The sequence below is a fragment of the Crocodylus siamensis genome, chromosome 12, assembly GCF_052110815.1.
Source record: "Crocodylus siamensis isolate JL-2025a chromosome 12, ASM5211081v1, whole genome shotgun sequence".
Classification (NCBI taxonomy): domain Eukaryota; kingdom Metazoa; phylum Chordata; order Crocodylia; family Crocodylidae; genus Crocodylus; species Crocodylus siamensis.
Window position 1 is genome coordinate 20514964 of NC_143406.1, and position 24489 is coordinate 20539452.

The window sequence follows — 24489 nt, forward strand, 5'->3', positions numbered from 1 at the left end:
AGTCACCAGGACCGGGATTACAACTGGTAGACTAGAGGGGCCTGGGCTGAAGCACTGAGGCTCGGGGTTAATTGATTAAAAGAAAATGCCCAAAACCTGCAGAATGGAAAAGCGATGCCAGCACAGAGGCTGGGACTGGAGCCAGAGCTACAGGGGAGCTGAAAAGGTAAATGGAGAGAGGGAAAATGGGACTAAGGGAAAGTGTGGGTGTTAAAGAGGGGCTCTGGGTGTGGGGAGCCAGAGGATGGCTCTGGGGCAGCTAGAGAAGTTGCAGGGAGCAGCAGTAGGTGCTGGAAACTGGAGAAAACTGCAGGACAGCTAAGAAGAGCTGGGAAGCTGCAGGGGGAGAGAGGATTACAGAAGGTGTGGGGGAAGCCTGAAAACAGAGACGGACAGCAGAAAATCACAGGAAAAACAGCAGGTGGCAGGGCAGCAGGAAAGCAGAGAAAGGCAGCAGAAAGTCACAGGGAAAAGACAGTAGGAATTGAGAGGAGATCAAGAAACTAGTGGAGAAGGGTGGGGGCTAGAGCTGAGAGAGAGAATTAGGCTGGAATTTAAGATAAGGAAGGGACTGGAATTCAGTAAAACATGACCCAACTCGGGGTTGCAAGTGACAGTGGTTTTATTGAACAGGGGAGATGGTGCCACAATGTCAAATTGGTTCCCTTGCACCCACACGCACGCACGCATGCACAATGGCAGCACAGGTTAGGGAGGCTTGGTGCAGGGGCTGAAGTCCACTGAAGTCCGGGGGGAGGGGGAGAGAGAGAGAGGGAGAGAGAGAGAGTCCAAATTGTAGGAGGAGTTGTGCAGGTATTATCTACCTATCCAGGCTGGAAAGAAGTCCTTGTCCAGTAGGTGTTGTCTAGAGAGGGGTCGCCCGCAGAGCCTCTGGGTGGATAGGTGGTATGGCATGGTGCTGGTCCAGATGGAGAGGGTGTCCCACTGGGTCTGTCTTCACTGCCCCTGTTTATAGGGGCAGACCTTGTGTGACCCTAGTGACAGGAGGCATGCCCAGGCAAGGGTCAGCCCCTGGCATACTGAGCATGTGTGCTCCATGCAGGGATGTGCAGTTTTGGGTGTCTGTAATGGTGAGAGTTGCTGGTTCTGCAGGGTCTTTTGTCTTTCAAATGCTGGTCTTGTCGCTGTTCCTGCGTGAGGTTTGTGGTTCCTGGATGAATCAGTGCAAGGTGATGGCCCATTTGTTACAGGCCATTCAGTAGAGGCCTGCTACCATTGTATTTCAGTCATTCCCAATCACTCTCATTCATCCAGGAACCAATTTGCATGGGAGGGATGTGTGACTCATGCAGTTGTGACACATGGGTTGCCCGGGCAGAGGACACAAGATGGAGACTTGACATTCAAAATGGGAACTTGACATGACTTTGGTTCACTTACAAACACAGGCCTAAACCATACAATATCCATATGAAACAATAAAAATCAATACAAAAATGATGATAATACAATATACAACAGTAAAAATCAATACAAAAATGATGATAATACAATATAAAATAGTGGATATCCAAAACCAAAAACTTGCTACCAAAATAGAAATGTTTAAAGCTTATCCTACATCTTAGCTTACTTATACTATAGGGAATAGAGAGGGAGAGAAAAAGTCAGAAATGGTTGGAGAAGGGGAGTGAATGCATTAAAAAAAAAAAACTGGGGCTTTTGCTACAATAAAATCAAAGTCTAACTTTATTAGTACAAGCATTATCTTAGTAGTTTCTATATTCAGAGAGAGAAAAACATTCAGTACAATAATCTCACCCAATCCCAGATGTTACTGTGCTCAACAGAAAGGATGGCTACTTAGTTTCTGGAAGCAAAGGGTATGTCATGGGCTGGAACAGTCCAGACAGAGTTGAAGGCTGGATTTATGACAACAACCAAAAACTTTCTTGCTCCACGCTTTTATGCTTTTCTTCAACTTCACTTCTTTGATGACTCTTTGCTTTTGGATTAGTGTCTCTGCAGTCAGCATATTGGCCATCTGTGACAAATCCCCTTGCTTCTGTACCCATCCCAGGTCTCCAGTAACTGGGGCCCCTGCCTGGGCTCCCTTCCTGCTGCTCACCTAGACTCCATGCAGCCCCTGCGCAGGAGCTGCCCACAGCAGAGCTAGCATAGCACATTGGCCCTGCTGGCTCTGGCCTCATGGTGGAGGAGGGGGAGCCAGCCACACAGGCAGAGCAGTGGCTGCCCTTGCCCCTTGGTGAAAACCCTGCTGAGAACTCACCACAGGGTCTACACTTGTTCCTGCGACCCATCCTGTAGGCACTTCCACCCCAGTATCCCTCACCCTGGGAGGGCACACGGAGCACAATGTACATAGTTTGCATGGGGAAGAGGGTGCTTTATTGATGGTGGGTGGTGTGGCTGGTGGTGGGGTCTGTGTTGAGGGAGTGGGGGGAAGGGGGTCTGTTCGAGAGAGAGGGTAGGAGGGAGTCTGTGTTTGTGGAGGGAAATAAAGACTTGCTGAAAACTGTCAACAGACAGTGTGGTGTTGGGGGTGCACGGTGGGCCTGGGGTCTGTGACCGGCTGGTCAGGGGGCCTATGGTGCGGGGTACAGAAGGAGGTGGTCCACCAGCACCTCTGTCACATGATGCCCTGGCCCTGCTGATGGGTGTGTGGTGTGCCCAGGGCCTCAGTGGGGGCAGGGGGGCGTTGCTGTCACTGCCGGCACTCCTGCTGCGTCTTCTGCCTGCCATGTCTCCTCCACCTAGACCTTGTGGAAAGAGCTCCCCCGGGCCTCACAGATGTTATGCAGCACACAGGCTGCAATGATGACCTGGGAGTTGGCCTCGGTGACCTCAAGACACACAGTCAGTGCACCAGCATCCCTTCAAGAGTAAATTGGATGCTTATCTTGCTGGGATCCTATGACCCCAGCTGACTTCCTGCCCTTTGGGCAGGGGGCTGGACTCGATGATCTCCCGAGGTCCCTTCCAGCCCTAATGTCTATGAAATCTATGAAATTCAGGCAGTGGAAGGCACACTCCAGCAGTGTGCAGGCCCAGCCCAGGCACCTGTTGAAATGTGCCTGGAAGGGGTCCAGCTGTCCGATGTAGGGTCAGATGAGCCAGGGCAGGAATGGGTAGGTGGGTCTCCAGTGGGGAGGGATGGAACCACTGCCTCACCCAGCTGGAGGACTGGGACACCTGATGCAAAGTGCCTGCTCTCCACCAGGGCTGGCATGGTGGAGTTCCAGAAAACATGGGCATCATGGGCACTGTCAACTCAGCCAGTGTTGATGTTAGTGAAGACATCTTGATTCATAGATTCATAGACAGTAGGGCTGGAAGGGACCTCGGGAGATCATCGAGTCCAGCCCCCTGCCCAAAGGGCAGGAAGTCAGCTGGGGTCATAGGATCCCAGCAAGATAAGCATCCAATTTACTCTTGAAGGTGTTCAATGTAGGTGCTTGAACCACCTCCGCTGGCAGACTGTTCCAGACCTTGGGGGCTCGGACAGTAAAGAAATTCTTCCTTATGTCCAGCCTGAAACGGTCTTGCAGGAGTTTGTGACCATTTGACCTCGTCATCCCTTGGGGCGCTCTGGTGAACAGACGTTCCCCCAGATCCTGGTGGTCACCCTTGATAAACTTGTAGGTGGCCATCAGATCACCTCTGAGCCTGCGCTTTTCCAGACTAAAGAGTCCCGTGGCTCTCAGCCTGTCATCGTAAGATCTGTTTTCCTGACCTCTGATCATGCGCGTGGCTCTCCTCTGGACTCTCTCAAGCTTTTCCACATCCTTTTTGAATTGTGGAGCCCAAAACTGGACGCAGTACTCCAGCTGCGGCCTCACCAAGGCCGAGTACAAGGGGAGAATGACGTCCCGGGATTTGCTCGAGAAGCATCTATGGATGCACACCAGCATTTTGGTCGCTTTACTAGCCGCAGCATCGCATTGGAGGCTCATGTTCATCTTGTGGTCAATGATGACCCCCAAGCCTCTTTCTTCTGTAGTGCTAACCAACGTAGCACTGCTGAGCCTATAAGGGTGCTGCAGGTTTTTCCTCCCAAGGTGGAGAACCTTGCATTTATCGGTGTTAAACACCATGAGGTTCTCATCTGCCCATTTGCTGAGCTTGTCCAGGTCAGCCTGGATCACCCGCCTATCTTCTGGCGTGGATGCTTTGCCCCAAAGTTTGGTGTCATCGGCGAACTTAGCCAGTCCACTCCTGACTCCAATGTCCACATCGTTAATGAAGATGTTGAACAGTATGGGTCCCAGGACAGAGCCTTGAGGGACCCCTCTGGTCACAGGGCACCATGATGAGTGACTGCCATCAATTACAACCCTCTGGGTCCGACCACGGAGCCAATTTCCCAGCCAGCGGATCATGGTGGAGCCAAGGCCACAACTGGGCAGTTTGGCCAAGAGGTGATCATGGGATACCAGATCAAAAGCTTTTTTGAAGTCAAGATATGTGACATCAATCTCTTCTCCCTTGTCCAGGTGATAGGTCACCTGGTCATAGAAGGAAATGAGATTGGTCAGACAAGACCTACCCGCAACAAACCCGTGCTGGCTATCCCTTAGGATGTTAGCCTGGGCCAGTCCCTCAAGGATGGCCTCCTTAATAAACTTTTCTAAGATCTTCCCCAGGATAGAAGTCAGGCTAATGGGCCTGTAGTTAGCCAGATCCACTCTCCTCCCTTTCTTGAAGATCGGCACCACATTGGCCTCCTTCCAGTCTTTGGGCACTACACCAGAGCGCCAGGAGTTTTCAAAGATCCGTGCCAGGGGCTGGGCTATGACGCTCACCAGGTCCTTGAGTACCCTGGGGTGCAGATTGTCAGGGCCAGCTGACTTGAAGGTATCCAGCTTCTCAAGGTGTTCCTTCACGAGGTCAGCATTGATGGAGGGTAGGGGATCCCCCTCACCCAGATTTCCCTGTCCCATAGCAGGCATGGGCATCCCGTGTGATTGATGAAAGACTGACGCAAAGTACCTATTTAATAGGTTGGCTTTTTCCTGGGCGTCAGTTGTCAGTTGCCCCATCTGGTTTAGCAGGGGTCCAACATTGCCCTTGCTTTTCCTCCGGCTCCCCACATATCTGAAAAAGGACTTTTTGTTGTCCTTGATGCCTGAAGCTAGTTGGAGTTCAGTTGCAGCCTTGGCTTTCCTGGTTTGCTCCCTGCAGGACAGGACCAGCGCGGAGTAATCCTCCTTGGAGGTGAATCCCATCCTCCATCCTTGATGGTCCATGACAACCTGAAACATGACCAAATGGAAGCCCCAGCAGCTGTAGTACAGGTGGTCATCACAGGGCAGGCAAGTGATGGGGATGTGGGTCCTGTCCAGGGGCCCAATTCACTTTGGGAAGCCCAAGGAATGGTTGTCATGGGTGATTTCAGCTACCCAGACATCTCCTAGGATGAGTGCTCAGCTAGATCTGATCACTCACAAAGCTTCCTCACTTATGTCAAGGAGCTCTATCTAACTCAGAATGTCTACGAGCTGACCAGGGCCAAGATACTCCTAGACTTGGTTCTGGCCAAAGGGGATGACCTAGTGAGCAACCTGCAGATTGAAGGGAAACTGGGTGACAGCGACCATGAGATGATCGCTTTCTCCATCCGCTGCAGACAGGGAAATCAGTCAGTAGGGTAGAAATCCCTGATTTTAGGGAAGCTGATTTCCACAAACTCAGAAGATTGGTTGGCGAGGCACTGCGGGACCATGGTCTGATGAGGAAGGGAATACAAGAAGAGTGGTTGTTCCTCAAGGAAGCAATTCTGAAAACTCAAAGAAAATCTATTCCCTCCCACAAGGAAGGCAGCAAAAGAGTTGGGAAACCTCCGTAGCATAACAGGAAAGTCATGGGCCTCCTGAAATTAAAGCCAGAAGCCTACAAAGGATGGAATTCAGCAACAACTATGAAAGAGTAATAGTCGGCAGCCACCCCCACCTGTAGGGAGCAGATCAGAACAGTGAAAGCACTAACCAAACATAAATTGGCAACTGGAATCAAAGGCAACGAAAATTCCTTCTTTAGATACACAGGAAGTTGCAAAAGGAACAAGGGAAGCATAGGGCCCCTGATAAAATGGGACGGTTTGTTAACCAACATGCAGGACAAAACCAAACTCCTGAATGAATATTTCACATGGGTGTTCCACCAGTCCAAGAATATTAGCCTGCTTGACAGGATACAGGATGACCTGGTGGGAGTGACCACCCATAGCTGACATAGATCTTGTGGGGGAGCACCTACAAAGGCTAAATATCTGTTAAGTCAGCTGGGCCAGATGAACTACGCCCAAGAGTGCTAAAAGAACTGGCTAACGTCACTGCATGACCAATAGCAAAGTTATCTGAAGACTCATGATGTACGGGAGAGGTCCCAAAAGCCTGGAAAAAAGCCAATGTGGTCCCTATCTTTAAGAAAGGGAGAAGGGAGGACCCAGGAAACTACAGGCCAATCAGTTTGACCTTAATCCCAGGTAAAACCCTGCAGCAGTGAACCTGGCCAAGCAGCCACACAGCACAGTGGGGCAGACAGGGTCGATACTGATCTGGGCCAGGCAGCTGTTGCTGTGGTGGTGAAGCACGGTGAGCATGGTGGCAAACAGAAGCCCACAGCATGGGTCATCACTATCAGGGCCTAGAAGTGGAGCAGCCATCGCATGAGAGGCTGAGAGGCATAGGACTCGTCAGCCTGGAAAAGAGAAGGCTCATGGGGGACTTGGTGGCAGCCTATAAGTATATAAGGGGTGTGCATCAGGAACTGAAGAACGTCTGTTCACCAAGGGACCCCAAAGGAAGACAAAGTCTAACTGTCACAAACTGCTGGAAGACCGTTTTATACTGGACATAAGGAAAAATTTCTTTGCTATCTGAGTCTCCAAAGTCTGGAATAGACTCCCCCAGAAGTGGTGCAAGCACCTACTTTGGACACCTTCGAGAAGTGCCTGGATGCTTATCTGGCTAGGGTCATCTGACCCCAACTGACTTCCTGCCCTTTGGGCAGGAGGCTGGAGCTGATGATCATGCAAGGTCCCTTCCAGCCCTAATGTCTATGAGATCTATGCTGGGCACAGGCTCTGGGAACAGAGCCACAGAGGTCTCCTAGCACACTGCAGCCTGCTCTGGGCCAAAAAGGCAGGTGGTCGGGGGGCTGCCTTTCAGAGAGTGCCCAGGTAGCTGTGGCCAGAGCCTCTAGCTCCCCCTGGCTGCTGCAGGGGGGCAGAGCAGGGCAGGAGGAGGCCTGGAGCAGGCTACTTCGATATGCAGCAAATAGTAGGTGTCACATCAGAACCACTGGCACAGCTGTTTGAGCGCTCATGGTGCTTGCATCAAGTCCTGGAGGACTGGAAAAGGGCCAGCGTGGTCCCTATTTTCAAGAACGGGAGAAAGGTAGGATCCGAGTAATTATAGCCCAGTCAGTCTCACCTCCAACCTTGGAAAGGTCTTTGAAAACATTATGAAGGATCATATCTGTAGGAGTCCAGCGGGAAAATAAAGCAGCAGGGAAACCAGCATAGATTCGTAGTAGGTAGATCATGTCTGACCAATCTGGTTTTGTTTTATGACAGGGTCACAAAATGCTTAGACACAGAAGTAGAGGTGGATGTCATTTTCTTGGATTTTAGCAAGGTCTTCAATACGGTATCTGATCCCATTCTCATAAATAAATTAAGAAGCTGTGATACAGATGTTTACACAGTCCGGTGGGTGGCAAATTGGCTTAGCAGTCCTACCCAGAGAGTGGTAGTAGACGGGTCGGTATTGACCTGGAAGAATGTAGGTAGTGGAGTCCCGCAGGGTTCAGTCCTTGGACCTGTACTCTTCAATATCTTCATCAGTGACTTGGATGTGGGTGTGAAGTGTACTCTGTCCAAGTTTGCAGACGACACTAAAATGGGGGGTGAAGTGCACGCTCCAGGGAGTAGGGAACAATTGTAGGCAGATCTGGGCAGGTTAGAAAAGTGGGCAGGACACGATAGGATGCAGTACAACAAGGAAAAGTGCAGAGTACTGCACCTAGGGCGCAAAAATATCCAACATACCTACTGGCTGGGAAGTGACCCTCTCAGCAGCACAGAAGTGGAAAGGGAACTTGGAGTCATAGTGGACTCCAAGATGAACATGAGTTATCAGTGTGATGAAATCATCAGCAAAGCTAACCGCACTTTATCATGCATCAGCAGATTCATGACAAATAGAACCAAGGAGGTGATACTACCCCTCTATGCGGCATTGGTCAGACCACGGTTGAAATACTGTATTCAGTTTTGGGCACCGTACTTCAAGAAGGATGTTGATAGACTCGAAAGGGTCAAGAGGAGGGCCACTCGTATGGTTAGGGGCTTACAGGACAGGCCCCATGAGGAGAGACTGAGGGACCTGTACCTCTTCAGCCTCTGCAAGAGAAGACTGAGAGGTGATCTTGTGGCTGCCTACAAATTCATTAGGGGGATGCAGCAAAATATCGGAGATGCTTTGTTCACCAGGGCACCTCTTGGGGTAAGAAGGAGCAATGGTCACTGTCACAAACTGACAGAGAGCAGATTTAGGCTAGATATCATGAAAGAACTTCTTCATGGTAAGGGTGGCCAAAATTTGGAATGGACTTCCAAGGGAGGTACTACTTTAGGGGTCTTTAAGGGAAGGCTGGATAGGCATCTGGCTGGAGTCATTTGACCCCAGTACTCTTTTCTACCTGGGCAGGGGGTCAGACTTGATGATCTGTTGAGGTCCCTTCTGCCCCCAGCATCTATGAATCTATGAACTTTTCCGGATGGCTGTATGTGTAGGCCCAGGGCTAGTTTACTGCACAGTAAATTACTGCACAGTAAACCCAAATAGCATTCATTGCACATGTAGATGCACCCTGGGAACAGCAAATAACTCCACACATCACTGCCCGGCCCACCCTAACTAGAAAGTCAGAACTCCCCTTTTGTAAACCTATCTTGTCTATAAGCTTACCCCAGTTCATGTCTTTCGCAACTAAGTTGGTTGTGGAATTTTCTTCATTCTTCTGCTGCTGAGCAGGGTGTTCTCCCAGTATACATCTGTTCTGGATTATAGAGCTCTTTTTGTGATCTCTCAACCATCTGTTGGGGAATGTGCTTCTGGACTTCCAACTGCTACTCTTTATGGATAAGTGCAGGCAGTCAAAAGGACTGAGGCTAAATTGATTCAGTCTTTGCAGGTTAGTTTAAGCTGCAAAGATTAAACCAATAAGTAAATGAATAGACATTCACTTTTGATTCAGGAAATGCAGCCACATGCCTGCAATGGCTCAAGCGAGAAGCTGGGGGTTGCTAGAGCACTGCTCTCTGGCATGCTTTCTGGCATGTAGCCATCATCAGCTGTATGTTCACTTCCTCTTCCTGCTGCCCTCAATGTTTCTGGGATTTGCAATCCACAGTCACAGCAACAGGACTCTGCTGGGTTGCTCATGCATACTCCTATATCACTCTAACCTGTGCTTATCCAACCTCTTCTTGAAAGCCTCCAAAGAAGCAGATTCAACAACTTCCGTAGGCAGTTTTATTCTACTTCCTCACTGTTGTAACAGGGAATCTAAACTAATATTACTGTGGTCTTCTCTCACTGCAGCCAATGTAATGAAGCAAAAGCCAAAGTGACTGTCTCCATGTACCTCACTCCCTGCTTCAATGACTGTGGAGCATATGGACAGTGCAGTCTTCTGAGAAGGCATGGCTACCTCTATGCTGGCTGCAGCTGTAAAGCTGGTGAGTGTCCTTGGGGGCCTGCTTCGTGGAAGGCCTGGCCTGCCTCCAGAATCCATCCTTCCATTTGTACAGTCTCTGACAAGAACACAGATGAGTCCTGGAACTTCTGTATTTAAAAAGTAGAGGATAAAATGGCAGCAGCCTTCTGAAAAGCCAGTGTGCTGAGACTTAAATCCCATGCTAGCGAGAAGCACTGGAACATCCCAGCAGCAGCAGGAACAGCTACCTGCAGCTTGAAACAATTAGAGAAGGGCCTGTGGCTGCAGCACTTGCTGCTCTGGATCAGCTTTTCTTCCCCTCAGTAGCATGCAGATCCTGTGACACAAGGAAAGCCATCTTCCTTAGCAGCACTAAAGAACCAGTATTGGGAGCACTTTGGAACCATTCTGTCAGGGAAGCCAGGGTTCTTTCTTGGAGATGTGCAGTGGCCCCCTCAATATGCTCCTGGAGTTGTTATTGAGCATGTATCCCACGCTATTACAGAGGGCTGGATTTATGATCATACTGGGTAAATGGTTCACTGGAGGTGGTGGGACAGCTCCTATTGCCTGCTCATTGAGCAAAGGGCTCCAAAATAGACACTGGTGCTAACAGGACACCACCTGTGACCCAGAGGACAAGCTGGTCACCCTCCTGTGGGGTAGTCCAAAACCTCTCCCACCTGCTGCAGTAATCAAGGGCAATTTATTTCTGGATGGTCTCTTGGGCTCCCAGCATGAGGCAGCCTGTGTGCCATTCCTTGGTTGGGGAAACTCAGGCGATGTCCTGCAAGGCTTGAATGTCATCAGTGTGTGTGAACTGCTAATGGAGAAAGAACTGTCTTACCCCAGGATTGATGTCTTCTGGAGGGGTCGTTTCAGATCAATAGCTGAGAAAAACGTGAACTTCATTGTACAGATGCTGGCACCTCCTCTCCCCATGGACAGCACAGAGTAGGACCTGCTTCTCTGCTACCTTGGTCTAGATCAGCTGCTTTTATGTTGCTGTGAGTGAGAGCAGACTTATGGGCACCTGTACATGTGCAGTGAGGCTGCTCTAACGTACTGTTATTACAGCACATTAGAGCAGACTTGATTAATTGAGTTTGCTGGAGCATGGTAATTACCGTGCCCCAGGAGACTCCAGTGTCTTGTGTATCAGCATCCCCACACTGAAAAATGCCGGCGGGGCACTTTAACAAAAGCTCATTCAACAAGCTTTAGTTAAAGTGCCCCCACCACCATTTTTCAGTGCAGGGACACTGATACACGAGACGCTGCAGGCTTAGAGTGGCTCTTGGTATCACTGTAATTAAAGTGCCTCTCCCCCCCACCCCCCCGAGCAGATGTATAAATGCCCAAAACTCTTTGTTTCCCCAGGGAGGCATTAGTTTCTGAGAAGCATAAAGGGGTATAGGCTGTAGCCATGTTGAACTAAGGACATAGGCAGACAAAATAGTTTAGGAAAAATGCTGAATCATGCTGAGGTTGACACAGCCTTCTGCTGAGTCACCAATAGAGACTGAGGTCTTGGCTATCCCGGCTCCTTGTTTGAAGCATGGCCAGACATCAAGGTTCAACTTACAGTAGAACATCATGCATTTGGGTGTTTTACCTCAACTTATTTTACCTGCTGCCTGCCCTGTGCAGCAGCCTTGTCCTTTCAGCCTGCAGAGCCAGTCTTGGCATGTATGGAGCAGGGAGCAGTAACACCAAGCTGAGATAACAGAGCCACAAGGAAGACCTGATTGTATGTCTCCTTTAGTAACACTGTCTCTGCCTTTGTCTCTGCACTTTGCAGCAGTACTCCGTGGGAGGCAAAGGAGGTAGTTACAGTGAAAAATAATTAATCTGAGGGCATGCAGGGTGGCAAAGTTAGAGTCTGCACCTTCTTGCTTTCAAGGAGCTGAGTCACAAACAGCACAGGGAGAATCCAGAGTGATTTTTTTGTGGGGAGACCTTATATGCTGAACAGCTGCAACAGAGTTGAGTGGTGACTAGTTCCTGCCATTGTTCCAACAATTTTACAGAACCAGTAAGACAAAAACATGTCCCTGTAGCCTTCATTCTCACACTACCACCTGTGTTATTTTATTTCCCCGAAGGTATCCAGGTTGGGATATTACACAGGTGGGCTTTTGTCTATTCTCTCAGATCAAGATAAGCCCTTCCAAATATCTTCTATAAACATTTGAGTGGATCAGAATTTACAGGACCCCTCTTTACTTTCCAGGACTGTCCTCTGGTGAATTCACAGTAAAACTAAGAAACCCTGGAGTGTGTTCATTCTTGATCTATCCATGAGTATTTCCCTGCAGCAGCTGTTCTGTAGAGGGGTAGCCATCCACACCATGAGATCTGCATGCAGTCAGAACTACCCAGCATTGTGAGTTTCAGTCTTCAAATGCTCAAAGCAAAATGCTGGAAAAGCTGCTGCAGTCTGAGATGGTGTAGGAGGGGGAGAGGGGTTCCAAGAAATACTCAGTGGATCATTTCAAGTAGGAACTAACGTGAACAAAAAAAAAGTAGCGGCTGGGCCCAAATTCCAGTCAGCCACATCTTAGTTGTGCCATATTGTTTTTTATCCTGGTTTCCCCACTGTGTAGAAGTCTTCCTCCTTTGCACCTTTCCCCCAGTTAAGAACAGCATGCTCCAATCAGCTGATCACTATGCATTGGAAATATTGCCTAATGAATTGGGAATACACATTGTAAATCATCAGAAATACAAAGTGAACATCTACCTACCTATTGCATTCCATTTAAAGCCATGCTAAATGGCCCCGCAGTCTGGAAATGTCTCTAGGACAAGAGTTAGGTTCTCTTGTGATATTCCTGAATTCTGGAAAAATGAGCCAATGTGGGATAAATTGTGGACTCCATCCTTTCTGAGGCATGCCACATTTGCTGCGTATTCTGAGAACACAAGTATGGCTGGATGAAGATTTCAAATCATGTAAACTAGGACTCAGTAGTTAATGGTTACTGGGTACTAACTGTAAAATTTCTGCTCCTTAGGAAATGCTTATGCTGTAGACTTGGTCCTTAAAGCAAATTAATAGCCCTTGGAGAACGGAAGGTTCTATGCACAAAGTCTCATGTTGGGACATACTTAGTTGGCTAATGTCTGTTGGAAACTTTAAGGCTGCAGCAGAGGGAGTCTTTCCTCACAGCAGTAGTCCTCCCATCCCCTGCCAAAGGGAGCTGCTGCTGCAGAGCTTGGGGCTTCAGGAGTTGGGGAATAGACTGAGAGGTACTGCAGGGAAGAGGAGACCTAAGGGAAGATATGGAACTAGTTTCACCTTGGTTGAGTTTGCTTTGCTAAGCAGTCCTCAAAGCAGCTCTCAGTGTTACAGTAAGCCAGAGAGATGTGGCAGCAGTTTCAGATGCACCATTCAACCTCTCTGTCATATGCCAGGTTGGAGTGGATGGAGCTGCACAGATGATGCTAATGCCCAATCCGAGGGCACACAGAAGCTGGCTACTCTCTTGCTTACACTCAGTAACCTCATGTTCCTGCCAGCTATTGTTGTGGCTGTTTATCGCTACTACTTGGTGGAGGCCTCCATCTACATCTACACCATGTTCTTCTCCACGGTAGGCTTTGTCAGATCATTATATCACCCATCAGTAGGGGGTGTGAAGTGTTGGCCCCGGGGAAAAGTACTCCACTCCCCTCTTTGAAGTACCAGAATCCTGAAGGCTGCAGCTCTGTACCTCACTGAAAAAGAAGTTCAGTGGGAGAGCGTTTCCTTCCCATTGCCTCACAGGACTTCCAAGAACACTTGCTGAACACTTGTTGGATATGGACAGGATCCTCTAGTGAAGAGCAAGCCTTTAAAATAGTCCTATGCATCCCTGTGCCAGCATCGATGCAACTCAACCCAAAACACAGCATAGGCAATATCCTTATCAGCCTGGCCATGCCTGAGTCAGATATACAACGCAGTTTGACATTGGCCAGTGGGAACCAGAGCAGAGCCACTCCAGAGCTTAGGGTAATTTATTCAGGGTATAATTATCCTCTTTCTTGGCAAGATCAAGATGTGCTGCTCTTTCACTAGGACACTATCCAGATACAAATCAGTTATGCTTCTGTGCGAGAGATGTGTTGCATTCAGCAATAGCTTACACTCTGTCTTGGCTATATGAGCCTGTATTCCAGTGGAAGGGGCGATAGCTCTAACAGTGGAACTATGTGCTGTTGGGGGCCTTGCCTTCCTCTTAGCATATTCAAAGTATGATACTTCCCGTACTGGGATGGTACCTCCACTCTAGCACAGCAGAGACATCATCAGACAAATCTGGGGTTTGGTCACAGGTGTTATTAATTTTTATCATGCTGAGTACAGTAAACCCAACACACAGTGGGACAACTGGCCTTGTGTGGCAGAGACACTAAACCAGACTAGCTGATGCAGCAGACTATTTCCATGGAAATAGTTTGGGGAGGGATGCTAATGGATGTTCCCATTATATCTTGACCCAATGCAGTTTCCAAAGGGTAAGAGGCTGCCCATAATCACTCCCATCCTTTCACACTTTGGTCCTACCAGTGACCTGCAGAATAATCCCAAGACTGAATCAAAGGCTTTTTATTGTGTGATTTCTTTTGTTGCTTGATTTTTTTTCCTGTTTTTCACTCAAAAGATTCCCCAGTTGCCTTTGTCTTCTTTCAGCTGAAAAATTTTAGCAAGCTCTTGTGGGGACCTGAACAGTGATCTGCTTTGGGGTGGACTTCTGAGCATGCATAAAAACAAACATTTCCTCCCCTCTTCCTTTAACGTGCTTTTCAACCACAAACATGAGTCCAGGACAGAGGCTTTATATGGCTAAGGACTGAACAGTGCATCTCCTTGAGATGCTGTCTCTGTAGAGCTGTAGTTCCACATTTCAAGCTTTTCCTATTTCTTTCCCCAAGCACCCTTTCCAAGGAGTCTGGCTACGGCAGGCTGATCTTTACTGTGTTCTTTTCTTATCTCCTGGCTCTAGTTCTACCATGCATGTGACCAACCAGGAGTTGCTGTGATGTGTATCATGGATTACGACACATTGCAGTACTGTGATTTCCTGGGCTCCGTGGTTTCTGTCTGGGTGACAATCCTGTGTATGTCTCAAATGAAGAAGATCTTTAAATATGTAAGTAGCTTGTATTTAGTGCACTAAAATACCTCTACACTGCAAAGGTAGTCAGGAAAGCCCAGAAGTAAGATGGTTCTACCTTGTGTTATTAATTCCATGCTGCAGTGGCCATTTGCACATGGTTCCTACAGCCTGGAATCATGGATTCTTCAGTTTCATTATCCTCTGTTCTCCCTACCTGTCTATCCAAGGCCAACTTCATAGAAAAGATGCATCAGACTGATTTTTTTTTAAAGCAGCACAACACTTAATACAATCAGTGCACTAAGGCTGCCTAATGCTAGCATTCCTGAGAACTGGGCCATGCAGCATGCAGGCTGTATCACTATAGGGCAGGAGTTGGCAACATTCTCAGGCCACAGTTTGCAACCCAGTTTCCACTGAGCAACTACTCCCCTGCTGCAGTCCCAGCCATTCCTGCTCTGTGCTTCCCCCATGCCCTTCATCTGCCTACTGCAGCCTCTGCCAAAAAATATGCCACCAAAAAGCGTGGTGAGTGACAATTTGGAGCAGCCAATTCAGCTGTGATAGTAAGCAGAAGCGACAGTGGGGGTCTAAGAGAGTGGCCGTCTACACAGAGCAGGGATGGCTGGGTGGCAGCCGGTGATTGGCTTTACGTTAGTAAAGTGCTGAACATAGAACAAACCATACAGCAGGGCAGCTGCCAGGGACTGGCATGCCGTTAGTAAAATGGGCTGGATCCAATCTCCATGCAGGCCATATCTGGCACATGGGCCATAGATTGCCACCCTCTGCTGTTGGGGGTTAGCTATTTTGTATTTACATTTCTAGAGAAGCTGAGAGATTTCAATTTCTTTAATTGATGGGTCCTAAATTGTACAGTTCAGCAGGTGTGTCACTGTATCTGGGACCTAATCCAAAGTCACATAGTCCATGAAATTTATGAGCTTTGACTCAGGTCTTTGGATATCTAAGCAGCAATGACTTACTGAAGGCCAAAGTCTCTTGGCATCACAAGCTCCATATCCTGCTAATTTCTCCTCTGTTCTCTTTGACATGCATTGATATTAGAGGACCTTGGGGTTTACCAGTTATAAATATCCAAAACTGATGGTTCTGGTACTGGGCTTCATTTCTGTCAAGGCAGCCTAAAGTTCCCAACATAGATCTGCTCATGGGGCTGGCTGGCTGTCTTCTGTCAAAGTGCCATAGCTCCCATCTTTTTGGGATGTCAGCAGCAGAATGTGCTTCTGGGCTAATGAAGAACAGCGGCCGCTTTGTCCTAGTCATGGTTCCCTGTCCTCAGACTGAGTTTGGTCCATGAGGGCCTTGTCACTGTTGCCCTAGCAGAGCTGTGATGGAAAACAGGACCCTTCCCGCATAGGACTCTGCTCGGGGGTGGTTGGAGTCCTTCAAACTTAACAACTCCTTAGAAATGGATAAAGTAGATCAACACCCAGTAGATTGTATTTACACAGCAGTCACTGAAGAAAGGGAAAACAAGTTTTATAATGAGCTCAGTGCTGCCCCAGCTACACTGCACTTATCATAGACAAGTAGGGCTGGAAAGGACCTCCAGAGGTCATCTAATCTAGTAAGCAGAAGCTTACTACAGGGGTTCCCTGCCTGAGGCAGAATCTTCCGTATCCAAACCATCCTAGACAATCCATAATCTAAACTCTACAAAAGACCACCATCAGCCCTGACACAACACAAACCTAACACCCTGAGCTGCCACAGGTAATGCAGGGGAATCATGGTAGCCAACATCTTGCTTCTATGAAATGTTGTCAGTATACACTCAAGAGATTCCTACTAGCGGGCTATGTTCCCTGCTACAGAAAAAAGCAAAAACCCCCACAGTCCATACCAGTCTGACATTGAGGGAAAATTTCTTCCTGACCCCAAATATGCTGATCAGTCTGACCCTGAATGGAGAGTCATGACCCTCTATCCAGGAACCTCTGGCTTGGTTTGAGGAGGAACATTGGCACACCCCAGTCAAAGTCCCCAGTCTTGGCTTTAGTCATCACCCAGTACTTCTGATGGAGGCTTAAAGAAACCCTGACAGATATAGCAGAAAGGGAGTTGCGGGGGCAACCAGTAAAACCCAGAAGTATAGGAAATACCCATAGTAGAACATAAGCGTAGCTACACCTATATCATCGCTGACCAGTAGCTTCTTGAATGCTTCCAGTGATCGAGAGTCCACAACTTCCCTAGGCAGCCTATACCACTGCATCATTATTCTAACAGTGAAGAAGTTTTCAGATATCCACTCTAAACTAAATTTGCTGCAACTTCAAGCCATTGGTCTGTGTCCTCCCTGAGCAAGAAAGAAAAGGCGCTTTCCCTCTTCTTTATGGCAGCCCTTCAAGTATTTAAAAACTGCCATCATGCCCCCCCTTGTACCTGAACTGGCAAGTTTCAATGGATTAGGCAGGTATACATATACGGGGCTGACACTGCCCTCACAGTCTTAGTGGAATCAGGGATTGCCCCTCATCACACCCCAGTTGACACCTATGCCAACACAACTCTGTAATGTGGCCCTGGCCTTTGAGAGCCAAAGCATGGTGGAACCGTGCTGCATGGGTCCATCTGAATTTCTCAGTACCACTGCCTGTTTTGCCTTTTGATGTTCCCATTCTTCCATTTGTCAACATGGTCTGGGAGCTGTTTCAGATGTACTGTTTCAGAGTCACATAGGAGGAGCCATCTGGAATGTGAAGCTTCTGCCTTCCCAGGCCAAAATGTCCTTTTTTATGCAGCACTAGGCTATCCTGTTCCAGGGCTCCCTGTCTCCCAGAATTTCTCAGCAAGGGTGTTGTGTTTGAAAATAATGATGCTGAGATCGACGAGGTTGAATGACAATGCAGTATTCAGTGCTCTAAGATATATTAGCGGGTGCTTTCCTGATGTTAGCATTGTTGTCTTATCTTGACCAGATTCTCTTTGTCCTGGGGACCTTGTTTATAGCCATGTCCCTGCAACTGGACCGCAGAGGCGTGTGGAACATGATGGGCCCCTGCCTCTTTGCCCTCGTTGTCATGATCGCAGCATGGGTAAGTGGCCACCATGGGTAATTAGAGCCACTCTGAGAGTCGTTTTGATTAAAGCACCCGCCACATCTCATATATTAGCATCCCTGCACTTCAAAATGGTGGCGGGGACACTTTAACGTAAGTTCCTCAAACAAGCTTTAGTTAAAGCATTCCCGCCACCATTTTAAAGTGCAGGGATGCTAATACATGAGATACGGGGCTGCTGGAGGTGCACTAATTAGCACGCTCCAGCAGACTTGATAAATCAAGTCTACTCTGATGCGCTGTGATTACAGCACATCAGAGCAGCCTCCCTGCACATCTACAGGCACCCCTAGATCTGCTTTAAGAGCATAATTGTGCAGGCTATGTCTATATGGGCTCAGTGATGAACATGGGTCTGTTCATAGATTCATAGATTGTAAGGGGCTGGAAGAGACTTTGCAAGATCATCAGGTCCAGCCCCCCTGCACTAGGCAGGAAATACAACTGGGGTCAGGTGACTATCCAGTCTCCTCTTGAAGATTTCCAGGGTAGGTGATTGCACCACCTCTGGAGGAAGTTTATTCCACAGTCTGGATACCTTAACTGTGAAGTTTTTCCTAGTGTTAATCCTGAAATGGTCTTCCAGGAGTTTGTGGCCATTACTCCTGGTTTTCCCCAAAGGTGCCCTGATGAACAGTTGTTTGCTGAACCCTTGACGTAGTCCTCTGATGTAGCAATAAGCTTCTACCAAGTCCCCTCTCAGCCTTCTCTTTCTTAGGCTAAAGAGGCTCAAATCCTCCAGCCTTTCCTCATATGGCTTGGCTTGCAAGTTTCTGATCATAGAAGTGGCTCTTCTCTGGACTCTCTTAAGCTTTGGTAACCCTTCTCTATTTTTGTGCCTTCAGGTTTACTACAGCGTGAAGCGGCAGCACTGTTACCCTTCCTCATGGAAGCGCTGGGTTTTCTACCTCTTTCCAGGGATGACCTTGACTCTTGTAGCCCTCTCAATATATGCATTTATGGAAACTACTGACAACTACTACTACACACACAGCCTCTGGCACATCCTGGTGGCCAGTAGCGTGGCATTCCTGCTTCCACCACGAGACAAACACAAGAAGCCCTGGGCCTGGTCACAGAAGCTCATCTGCCGCTACCAGATCTGCCAGAATGACCGTGAGGAGCTCTACACGGTGACCTGAGTCAGGCATGAAGGGCACCAGGCCAGTGGGTTGAAGAGTTTGCTTAGTAAGCAAACCTGCCTACAAGGCATGCTTACAGCTCTGCTAATGTGCTCATTTGTTAGCAAGGGCAGCACAGTAGCAGAAGCTGGCCTCTGAGGCAAGAGCATGAACTGGTGTCCCCCCCTGCCAATATGGTGGCTTCTAATCATTATAAACAAAGGAACAGCCTTCTTTTGCACAACTTTAACAATATAGAAGATGCATTCCTCTCCTGCCATGCCAGTTTGTGGTGCATGGCACAGCAAGTGCTTTGGCACAGTGCTCCTGCCACTCCTAGTATAGTCTCCAGCACAATGTCGGGTCATTCTTCCTGGAGTATGATTACACCTTGATTTACTGTGAGAATGACAAGTATCTAAGCTCAGACCAGCAGGGTGTCATGTTACTGTGTTCCACTGGGGAAGTGGAAACATCCTCAAAGGGTTTTCCCTAGCTGTTAGCTCCATCATCTAGATCATGTGGGTGAAAGGTGAAATGTTCCTCTTGTGCGAGTAGTGCTGATGCTGAGGGTACCAAGGAGGGGGTGACTCAGGCTAGGCCCAAGTACGTTGGGCTTCATTGCAGGTAGGGGGTAAAGTCCAATGATGACACCATACCATATATGGCAGTGCCAACATACAGCGGAATCCTTGGCCATGTCTACACAAGACACTGACTGCACAGTAGCCTGTGACTGCTGTGCTGTAGTATCACATGGTGGAAACTGACACGACACTACTGCGCAGTAGTTTCAGACTACTGTGCAGTCAGCTTTACAAAAAAGCCAGCCATTGGTGCGACTGTGCAGTAACTCAAGTTACTGCGCAGTCGTTAAGTACTTGTTTATACAAGTAGATGGCTGCACAGTCAGCAGTAGATGACTGTGCAGTCAGCATCTTGTGTGGACATGGCCTTTGAGAATAACATTTAGAGCAGAGCTGGGAAATAAGATTGACTCAGATCTCCAAGTGGGGAGGGGTTCAGGTGCCGGGTTTGATGCTAGAAAGGTTTTTAACTGAGCTTCTGTTTGTTCCTTCTCTGTGAACTCTGGTGGAGCCTGGCATCTGCCATCATACCCATTCTTTCTGGGTGACCATGTTTAGGCATTTTTTTCCTTGTCCCTTGCTTCCTAGGTCTTGCTGACAGCACAGAAGAGAAAAATGGTCAGGACTCCTGTGAAGAAGCATAAAGGTAGCGTTGGGATGACAAATGAGTTAGGCTGCTCTCATTGAGCATGGCTCTATACATACACCTCTTGCAGTATCAGGAACAGAAACTGTTGGGTGCTATTGTAAGTCCAGCTACTGCATTTTGGCTTCAGTGCTGGTGTTAGACATGCAGTCCTGTGATTGTGCAAGGCTCACAGGGCCTGGGAATCCCAAGGTTTAGAGCTAGCACCAAATACTATGGAATACTCAGGTAGCCTGGTTATTTTTGGGTTTGAAACTATCACTCGGTGCTTCTAGACTGTAGGTACCTTCTAATATGAGCCCTGTTCCTCATACAGAGCATTATTAAATCAACCTTTGTATGCATATTTAACTATGTACATACACACTGTTCAGCTCTATCATGAGTACCAATCATTGGCTCTCCAGTCTTTCAGCTGTATCTGTGAGCCTAGCTGGTTGATTGCCTGGTTTGGGCATGTGTGTGCACAGCTAGCATCTTGGTCTCATTGGTGCAGCTGCCCCAAGAAATTTGGGAACAAGTGACTTTAGGACCTTTTATCAAGTACTCCATGTCTGTGGGTCCGTCATGTGTTATACTGGGCATGTCTGCAAATGCAATTAATGCAACTGAATATTCTCTGGTTCAATCTGAGCTGGAGTAAACTATTCCTGATGTCACTTATACATGTGTTTAAACAGATGGTGCAAGTTGCTGCTGATGAGGTTTCAACTGAAACTCCTATATCTTAACAACTTGCTCTAACCAGAAAGCCAAAGACTAGGCATTGACTAGAGCACTTCAAACCTCTCTTACTGAAGCTAGCCTACTGGGCAGACAAGGGAGAAGCTACATGGGGTCAAAATAAGAACAAGGCATATGAAAGATGGCTCTGTGAGATTACTTCTCCTTTGGAAAGTCAGGCTTTTGGGCTCTGGTCTTGGGCTCTGCTCTCAACTGGGGCAGAAACTATACCAGTGCTGTTTATAGAATCAATTTTATAAGGCAGGGTGCCATGGGTCAGCATCAGGAAGAGGACTGGAGAGTACTCTAGCTAGTGCCTGGGCTGTGGCATGGTAGTTCTAGCGCTTTGCTGGGAAGCAGACGGCATAGATTTAGACCCCTCTGGGTGAGGGAAGCCTAGAAGCTGGATCTCCTATTTCCTGGGCAGCTGTCTTAGAAACAAATGCATCAGGGTAAAAGAGGTGGTGTTGGTCTAAGGTGATAGACAAACACTACCCAAAGAATCTTGTCTGCCTCAGGATGAAAGAGTCATCTTCCATCTGACTTCTGGCAAGAAGAGCAGACATCATTGTAAAGAAAGAACTGCAATACAGCAAAAAGATACATGAGAGGAAAACCAGTAGAGCAGACTGCACAGTATCTTTGAGCAAATAGTCTCTGTGCATGCTGAGTATAGAACCTCCACAAACACAACTGCGAGAGCAAAGTTGCAACAGCACCTATTTGTGCGAGTAGTTTTGAGCTGTAGGAATTGGAGCCAGTATCTGCATGTCTAGCCTGGTTGAGGCATTATTGAATTCAGTGTTGTATTTGCTGTTCTTCCTTCAGAAAAGGTAGTTGTTTCTTTTCTTGTAGATATCTGGTAGAATATTATATTTTGCATGTATGCACTAGGGAATCTGACTGCTGTTTAAGGCATCAAGCATCCTATAAAATTCTCAGTTGCACAACTTAAAAACCACATCTGAGAGATGGAAAAAGAGTACATGCTTAGGACATATTCCCTAGTTTAAAAGAAATAGGATTATTTTGTTTCTGAAAAACAGCCCAGCTACTTATACTTTAATGCTTTAGCCTTCTAGCAGATAATCCAGCTCCCAGCTAATTCAGAGTTTCCACAAACTGATCTGCAGGGTCACCAATATGGGTTTGACTCAGGTAGACTCAGAAATGTGCAAGCTGAGTTACTCTCTGCCTTTCTTCAAACCCTGAAGTAAAACCAGAGCAGAATATTTCATATTGGCTGCCATATTTTTCTACAGATATATTTTTCAAATGGACATACAGAGGAGTGTGTAACACTTAATGTACCTGCATAAAAGTGGTAGGAAAAATGGTTCTCTGTTGGTGGCTATAGAAAAACACTTATTTCCTCAGTGCTACAAGTAATCAGAGAATCCAAGAGAAAATGCTGAGTGGTAACACTAAGTGGTAACCTTAAGTTCCAGACTACATGAAGACAGGATTTTTATACTGTTCCAAATCCAGCTAATTTTCCACATGGTATTTCTGTTTTGCTGCTATAGGTTTGGGGCTGTCTGTGATTGTCCTGTTAGGCTCCTGTAGAAATGCCATCATTAGTAATTTTGTACTTCTCTACATAAAATTTCACATACTCCCAAGATTTCTCAAAATCCAGTTTTTAGCACTTTCTCTTCAGTTTTTACAAGTTAATTGTAAACTGAGCACTTGGCCTTTGGGGGACTGTAATGGAGTATTTGCAACCCTTTTGTACACGCAGGGTGCATCTACATGTTCTTCTTAATGCTCAGCAGTAAGCTCCGGAGCCTATCGCTGTGGAGCTTATTGCTGCCAGACGCATGTCTGCACACGTGCCTGGGATTGCAGCATGTTGAGCCGGAGCAGAGCAGCCCCAGCTGGTAGGGGACCCCGGGGCTGTTCCTCCCAGCTTAGTGTGCTGCAGGAGGACGGGCTGCAGCACAAGGGTGCTTCAGTGCACGGCTAGCCAGCAGGCAGCCACGTCACTGAAGTACCCTCATGCCCTAGCTAGCAGGGCAGAATCTACACATGCTCTGCTGCAGAGTAAATTAGTTTACTCCAGCCTAACGGGGCGGGGGGGAACCTGTGGATACCAAGGTGTTTATTGGTCACATCTACACGAGACACTGTGCAGTAATGACTAATATAAACAAGAACTAAATGACTATGCAGTAACTGGAGTTGCTGCTTAGTAGCATCACTGAACAGCTTTTAGGTGATGCTGTTACACAGTAGCTCATTACTACTGTGCAGTAGCATCACATCACACTTCCTGCCATGTAACTTTACTGTGCAGTAGTAATGAGCTATTGTGCAGTCAGCATCTCGTGTAGACATGGCCACTGTGCAGGTAATTAGTTTACTGCACCATAAACATCTCATGTAGATGCACCCACAGTGCTGCAGTTAGAGCTAAGGACGTTCTGGGGGAACGTCCGTTCACCAGAGCGCCCCAAGGGATGACGAGGTTGAACAGTCACAAACTCCTGCAAGACTGTTTCAGGCTGGACATAAGGAAGAATTTCTTTACTGTCCGAGCCCCCAAGGTCTGGAACAGTCTGCCAGTGGAGGTGGTTCAAGCACCTACATTGAACACCTTCAGGAGTAAATTGGATGCTTATCTTGCTGGGATCCTATGACCCCAGCTGACTTCCTGCCCTTTGGGCAGGGGGCTGGACTCGATGATCTCCCGAGGTCCCTTCCAGCCCTAATGTCTATGAAATCTATGAAATCTAAGTGCCGCACATTAACTAGTTGGAGCAATAATACTCTAATTTATACCTTTTTCTTGTAGTTTTAAATGCTGTGAAACATTGAGCTTTGAGAGGGGATGGGATAATTCTCTGTAATTTTATGAGTCTTATTCTTCATCAACAACACTATGATTAGAAGATTAAATAATTTTAGTGGGAAAAAAATATATTTTGTCAATTACCTCAAGTAGAATTTAAGTAAATTGCCAGTATTTTAAGGTATGTTTGGGGAGAGTATTTTCTTGGCTGTCTTTCTGTGATTTAATTTTTATTTTATATGGTGAATTTTAAAGCTTATTGTTTTATAACTTAATAAATATAATTGTACTTGAAGGGGTGTGATCTGCATTGCACTTTCTTGGCATTGGATTTTGTATATCTAGGGTAGGGCAGGAAATTGAATAAAAAGCAAAATGAAGTTCTGCAGTCTATCAGTCTCTTCTATGTTTCTCAGCACAGGAAATTGCAATATAAATGTTCCCCTTCACACTAGTACAGTGGTTCTCAACTAGAGTGCTACAAGATCCCACCTGAGTCAGTGCCAGATTTAGGCTTAAGCTATTTAAGATACAGATTAGGGCCTCACAATATGAGGAGCCTCTAAATATGAAAAAGAACTGGATATTTTCATTCTAATATGACAAAAACATACATATATATGGTAGGGCTGTGTGAAATTTCGCCTGGTGTTTCATTTCGAAGCATCTCAAGCTCAAAACAATGAAATCAAAATGAAACAAAAGCCTTCAAAATGAAACATTCT

The 24489-nt window shown here is 47.3% G+C and overlaps 1 protein-coding gene across 2 annotated transcripts in view; it reads left to right on the plus strand.

The window, feature by feature from the left end:
- PGAP6 (post-GPI attachment to proteins 6) overlaps positions 1–24144 on the plus strand; it is a 59118-nt gene extending 34974 nt beyond the window's left edge. For both annotated transcript variants that reach the window (XM_090023273.1, XM_090023274.1), the window contains 5 exons: positions 9591–9727; positions 13123–13301; positions 14697–14843; positions 17756–17872; positions 18742–24144. In XM_090023273.1, coding sequence (XP_089879399.1) covers positions 9591–9727; positions 13123–13301; positions 14697–14843; positions 17756–17872; positions 18742–19038 — 877 coding nt within the window. In that variant the 3' untranslated portion in view covers positions 19039–24144. The remainder of the gene's footprint in view (positions 1–9590; positions 9728–13122; positions 13302–14696; positions 14844–17755; positions 17873–18741) is intronic.
- Positions 24145–24489: the final 345 nt, after the last annotated feature.